Below are 6748 nucleotides of genomic sequence, written 5' to 3'. Positions count from 1 at the left end.
CTTATTTTAAACCCAATGGCATCCCCTCCATTGTGAAGGGCTTCTGATAACCCATAGTGTAAGAAGTCCATTGGTGGCACAACAGACCAGAGCCCTTCTTCTGTCAGCAAGTTGTATGCAGAAGCTCAACTCCCTCTCAAACCTTGAGGTTCATGAAGTTCATAAATAACTCCTCTGAAAAGATTAAGCAAATCACAGGTGACCTGAATTTCAGCCTTATGAATGCTTATAAAATAAATTTCTCTGTGTTTCTTGCACCATTATCTTGCTATAGGTAACTGGCACTGTATTGCAAAATTTACAGGACAAGACTTCTTCCATGTATATCCAGTTCTGTGTCTGGACTGTCTTCAGCATGCTGCATTTATTCCCAGGCAGACCAAGAACAGACCCTTGCTCTGTAAAGCAAAGCATTGAATTTTCCCCAATATAAAGTCATTTAGATGTTGTTAAGCCTCAGGAGAGACTGCATGATGGAACTGTTAAATGCTAGAGAGATTTTGAAACTATCTCTGGTGGAGAGGGTTCTTTCAGAAGTGCAGTTAACATGGAGCAGTCTTCCAGGTCTTCTAGGTTTTCTACTATCTCTATAAGCCTTTCTGCAGTGTGGCAGGACAACATCCTGCAGGCATTGGCTCTGAACTTTTCCTGTAGGTCTTTCTGGCTCAGAGGCTTCCTCCAGTGACCGTAGAAGGTATCAGAGCGCTCTGTGAAGAGGGAACCATCCTTGAGGGCAACACTTATCTCACAGTAGAGGGTGTTGAAATTTGGTAGGTTGTTCCGAGGGTGCTCCAGCTCTACCTTACCAAGCAACTCTCTTACCCGTGGCCTGTTGACCTGGTGTTTGTGGAATGATGAGACAGTGATGGCACCGTCCAGCAGCATGGCGCAGGCCACATACTGGAAGGAGTGGTGGGCCTCATGCTCCGAGTCTGGGAAGGGCCTGTTCACATACCGGACATCTGGAATTCTAAGCACAATTCTCTCCATGTGGTCAGTGGGAAGCAGGGCTCTGTCTCTTACAAGATGTTTTCTCACAGATGCAGCTGCGTCTGCCACCCAGTGCGTGGCCAAATGGGCAGGGAAAAGCTTGAAGGCCACATCCTGCTGGTCCAGCAGCCAAGTGTGTGAATCTACGTCTGGAAGGATATTGGGGGCATAGTTGGCATAGAAGGCCCCAAACCCTGACTCCATGTCCAAGACCTGTTTGTTTCCCTGGAGACCCAGCATTGCCAGAAAAGCAGCTTCTAGCCCATGCCTGGCAGCATTGCCGACGTGAAGAGGCTTGGTCTGAGTGGCGGCATTCGCCATGGGTGCCCCAGCATGAGAAACAGCAATAGCCAGGGCCTCTTGGCACTCTGTCATGCTGAGCCCCAAAAACTTAGATGCTGCAGCAGCACTACCCAAAGTTCCCACCACTGAGGGGGGATGGAATCTGAAAAACAAAAAACACAAGAGTTGGAGACTTACAAACTTCAGCCCCCAGGGGGCAGTATAGCACAGTGGTCAGGAGCTTAGCTAATGGAGCAGCCCTAATGCCTAGTTTCAAATCTCAGCTCTTCCTCTTATTAGCTGTGTGATTTTTGGAAAAGTTATTCGGCTTCTCTGTATCTGTTTTCTCTTATATAAAATGGTCATAATAATAGTATCTACTTCATAGGGTTTTGTGAGTTTTGAACGAATTTGCATGATTACAACAGTGCCTGACATAGTAAATTATTTATAAATGGTACTTTTGCAATTATTGCCAAAAAGGCAAAAGTTGTTGAGTGCTGAAAGCCTATGTAAGTAACTGTAACAATTTAGGGCCTTGTAGAAACCGTGAAAGTTCACTCAGTATTCCGATTTATTCCTCCCCCAGCAGGCTGGACCAAGGGGCAAAATAAATATTAGATTGAACCATATGATACAGTCAGCGTTTGACCATTTTTGATCTATGGATTGAACAGTCGGGTTTAGGATATTCTGAATGTTCCCATTAGTCTGAAGGACCCTAGCAAATACCAAAGTAGACTCTGCTTTGAGATGAGATGAGGGATAGAGTACCCACAGAGGCCAGAATGACATCATCCTGGGGTGAGAGGCTCCAATTTAGTCTATGGTCCTTGTTGCTTGATAGGCTCTCTAAACCCAGAGGAGACTTTTCACTAGTACTTCTGAGGTCACACCTTTGTATATGGATGTACAGTTTGATATGTGACTGGTTGAGTTGACTTATCTGCCAGCACTAACGTCAACATCTCCAACGGAGCCAACCTCTGTATCAGAAAGATCTACAGAGATAACGACTAACAGATGAAGGGGAACGTGGCCGCCTCACGATGGGGCGCATTTTCTCCATACCTCTTTGGTATGTCCTTGGCTTCCTTGGAGAAGTGCATTAATCGGCCTTGCACTTCAATACCAACATTGAAAGCCAGCAGCAGGTCAAGGCCAGAACACTTTGAACTTGGAGGCAGGGCTTCTGATAAAGCCATGAGGACAGGAAGGACAGCTCCAGAAGGGTGGGTGGCAGGGTACCATGTGTCATCAAAATCCATTGAGTGAATCTATGTGAACAGATACATAAACAACAACCAAAACCTAAATGTATTTCCCTGAATGCAATGACTTTTGGACCAGTCAGGGTTTAGTTCAATAATAACCTTGTTTGATGTGAGATTTTTAGATCTGATTCTCTGAAAATTAAACCTATGAACTGGCTGCGATTTTTTTTTTTTTTTTTTTTTTGCGGTACGCGGGCCTCTCACTGTTGTGGCCTCTCCCGTTGCGGAGCGCAGGCTCAGTGGCCATGGCTCACGGGCCCAGCCGCTCCGCAGCATGTGGGATCTTCCCAGACCGGGTCACGAACCCGTGTCCCCTGCATCGGCAGGCAGACTCTCAACCACTGCGCCACCAGGGAAGCCCTGGCTGCGATTCTTAATCACATGACTTGGCACTAGGCAGGCTGTCTTATGTCCAGATCAGGTGCGACCTCGGGGAGCAGCTAGTGAACCACAGGGAGCTTGGGTCTTACTCAGGTGCCACAGCCCTTGGAAAGATCTTTATCTACCTTACAAACAAAGCTGTAGAATTAGGGGGCTGCTCCTCCCTCCCTCCTTCTTCCACCTTTCAAACAAGTCACATGAAAAGTTTAATGTCATTTATTCCACATCAGGCCATATTTTTTGAACCCTTTTATTATAAATAATTTCAAACTTATGGAGAAGTTGCAAGATCTCTTGAACCCAGTTTAACTATTAAGCTATATTTTAAAATCATTTGGTTTTTCCTTATACGAAATAGTAATAACCAGAAGTTCATTTAAAAATAGATTTTTGTCTACTAGTTGTGGCTGGTGCCCTTCCCACTGTTTACTTACTGGATGTTTACTTCTGGATACACCATTAGGTTTGACTTTCAATATTCTGAACTACTGTCCCATAAACCATAAAAATATCTCAGAAATCCCAACAGGTTCATGTCCAAATTATATCTTTTAGACTGCCCTTGACACACAGAAAAAGCATAAAAATTGTCAGATGAGAAGGGCTGATTTTTGGTTCAGAAAATGTAGACAACTTATGGCCATTGTTTCTTTCTCAATAAATATCTGTTGAATGAATGAATGAATGAGAGGCTGGTTACTGGATAGAAGCTGATACTGCCCACAACAGAAAGAACTGACAAGGAATTGAGTCTGGATATTTAGTTTAGAGTTGAGATACCTTAGGGGCATTTTTATCTAAATACTTCCATCTTATTTCCTCTACCTCACAATTTGTTTGAAAAGCATCAATTCACTGTAAAAACGTGAAAACTGAAATTACTACAAGGAGAGAGGGCAGGCCACTTCACCTCTCTGAACTTCAGTGATCTCATCAGTAAGATATGGAAACTGGGCAATTTCTGAGATGTTTTCTGGCCCTGAAATTGTTCTGATTGTTGAACAGTTACAAAAACATGGAAATCTCCTTACAGCCACACCGTTAAGGAAAGCAGCGTATGTTGGTGGGAGCCTGAAGTCTGGCTGGCCCCAAACAGTGCTGGATACATTGGAAGTATAGATCTGAAACAAAAGAGTATCAATCAGTGATACAGAGTGTGAATCCAACATGCCAAGTCACCATCACAAGAGTTGTTCTTCAACTCTTGGAGGCATTACTTTAATACTTCTTATTGAGCCCTTTGTGCTAGACTGAAGCCCTAGTCATTGGATTTCTTTCTTCCTTGTAGAAGAATATATAACTTTTTCTGTGGAAGGGAGAGGAGAAGCTGTTGCTCAGCCCCAGACTATGATCCATAAGTGCGCCAAGGAATGAAGTCTGAATTTATCTTATTTACTCCTGGAGGATAAATACTAGGAAAGGTGGACTCATCGTCTGTAGACCAAGCATATTCTTTGGAGAGTGGATGCTACATCTCTCACGTAATCACCTACTCTCTGCTCAGGGTGCTGGCCCAGGCTTTTCTCCAGAGAATCCTGAAGTCTTTGCATGAACAAATGGCCTGGGGCTATGGCTGCTAAGACTCTCAGGTAAAAATGTGCTTTCAGTCAGACTAGTAATCAACTTTGAGATTTTGCTAGCCTTGAGATTAAGACTGGTCTTAAGATAGTGACTTAGTAAAGGATGTGGGTGAATATTAAGACTCAGGTAATAAAGCATAGAAAAGCATAAAACTGTATACAACAATGCTATATACACCAAGCACTATCTCTAAAATGAAGAGTAGGGCAGTAGAACACAAACGCACATCCCTGGGCGCGCTTCTGGGTACACCTCACAAAAAGGCACATGTGCACACTTGGTTTTAGCTCTAAAGTAGACATTGAGCTTCTTACTTTACTGTATTCCCTGGCTTTGCGGAACACTTCTGTACCGGTTCCCAGGAACCCAACCCCCAGGGTGTCCAGAATCATCCTCTTGCTCCTCTGGATAACACGATCTGTCAGGTGTCCCACTTTCAAGCCGTGGATCACTTTGGCAAAGCTCTCTGTGACAGACTTTAAAGGGAAGAGTGTTAGAACAGTGCTTCACTCACTCTGTATTCACACACTTCCTTTCTACACGAGAACTGGAGGTACTTTTACGCAAAGAGTTTATACTCCACTATAGGAAACGCAGTTGGTTAAATTAAGTTCAGTTCCTAAAAAATGATGTGTACTGAACACATGTGTGAGGCAGAGGGATGTGGACATGAGCGATAGCCAGCTTCTGTCCTCAGTCGAGTGGAGGACACAGAGTAGCAAGCAGATAATGTGTGCTTGGGTGGTGGGCTCTGGTGGAGGCATGCAGAGGCTCAGAGGGGGAGCAGGGGAGGGACGTCTCGCCTACCACGTGGGCACGCCTGGGCGTGGGGTGCATTCAGACAGGTAGGAGCTGTCACTGGTAGACACGTGCCAGGTGTTGAGCCGAATGTTTTAAATACAATGTCTACTTAATACCCACTGGTCTCTAGGTATGTATCATGAGTCTCTTTCTGCAGGTGAGGAGACCAAGACCCAGAAAGGTGAAGTCCCCAAGTCCCACAGCTGTAACTTACTTAGTCTGGACACAAACCCCTGTAGGACTAACTCCAAAATCAATGCATCTAGCTCTTAAGCCCCCATTTCCTGAGGAACACATACATTAGAAACCTGGATTTCCTGCTGAGAATGCACATTTCTGGTTCTCCATCCCACACCTCCAGAATCAGACCCTCCTCAGAACCAGAACATTTGGAAGCTTAGTACAGGGTTCTAGGTTTCCATTAAGCTCTCTAGGTGATTCCTAGGTGACTCCTGAGATAGCTCCAGTGCTGTTGTGTCCAACTTGGTAGCTACTCTCCACATCTGGTGATGGAGCGCTCCATGTGACTAATCCAAACTGAGACGTGTCATCAGAGGAGAATAAACACTGGGTTTTGAAGACTTGGTAGGGAAACAAAGGAATATAAAGCATTTCATTAATAATTTTAAAATATTAATTACATACTGAAATTGATAATATTTGGGGTATATTGGTTAAATAAAATATATGATTAAAATTCATTTCATCAGTTTCTTCTTTTTTTTTTGTACGCGGGCCTCTCACTGTTGTGGCCTCTCCCGTTGTGGAGCACAGGCTCCAGACGTGCAGGCTCAGCGTCCGTGGCTCACGGGCCCAGCTGTTCCGCGGCATGTGGGATCTTCCTGGACTGGGGCACGAACCCGTGTCCCCTACATCGGCAGGCGGTCTCTCAAACACTGCACCACCAGGGAAGCCCCATCAGTTTCTTTTTACTTTTTTACAATATGCCTACTGGAAACTTTAAAATTACACTCGAGAACCACTGCCTGCTCTTTCTGTTGGTGGAGTCTTGCTGGAGGAGTAGATACCTGAGCTGCTTATGAAAACTTCTGGGAGTCAGCCAGGCGAAGGTGCTGAGAATGAAGATGGAGGTTAAAGGCAGAGGTAGCAGCGTGGGCTGGGGCTTGGGGGTGTTGGTACGGGGCGGTGCCGTGAACTGGGCAAAATCCAGCCACAGGGCTGCCCACGAGGGGCAGAGATGACAGGGAGAATGGATTTGCAGGCCAGGGCCGAATGGTGAAAGTTTTATTATGCTAAAGACCGGGACGTCATCAGGGAGCCATAGTGCTGTCTTAAGAGGGGAAGAGGCGTGATCAGAGCTGTGTTTTGCAAAGATCTCTGTAGGTACTCACGTAAAGAATAGATGGGGAGGGGTAGACAGGGCAGGTAAGAGACCGACGCCGCAGGTTCTGGATGGGGAAACGGCAGTGCCATTTGCC

The 6748-nt window shown here is 45.3% G+C and overlaps 1 protein-coding gene across 1 annotated transcript; it reads right to left on the bottom strand.

Moving 5' to 3' along the window:
- Positions 1 to 489: 489 nt before the first annotated feature.
- Positions 490 to 4900, bottom strand: ACOD1 (aconitate decarboxylase 1; the record flags this gene model as incomplete). Its single annotated transcript, XM_082602161.1, has 4 exons — positions 490 to 1435; positions 2344 to 2549; positions 3959 to 4048; positions 4823 to 4900. 4 exons carry the CDS (start codon positions 4898 to 4900, stop codon positions 490 to 492), a joined length of 1320 nt encoding a protein of 439 aa, XP_082458287.1.
- Between the last annotated feature and the right edge of the window lie 1848 nt (positions 4901 to 6748).

The sequence above is a fragment of the Mesoplodon mirus genome, assembly GCF_964341445.2.
Source record: "Mesoplodon mirus genome assembly, chromosome: 17".
NCBI classification, from domain to species: domain Eukaryota; kingdom Metazoa; phylum Chordata; class Mammalia; order Artiodactyla; family Ziphiidae; genus Mesoplodon; species Mesoplodon mirus.
Note: the sequence above shows the minus strand (reverse complement) of the source record. Positions and strands in the feature narration are given on the sequence as shown.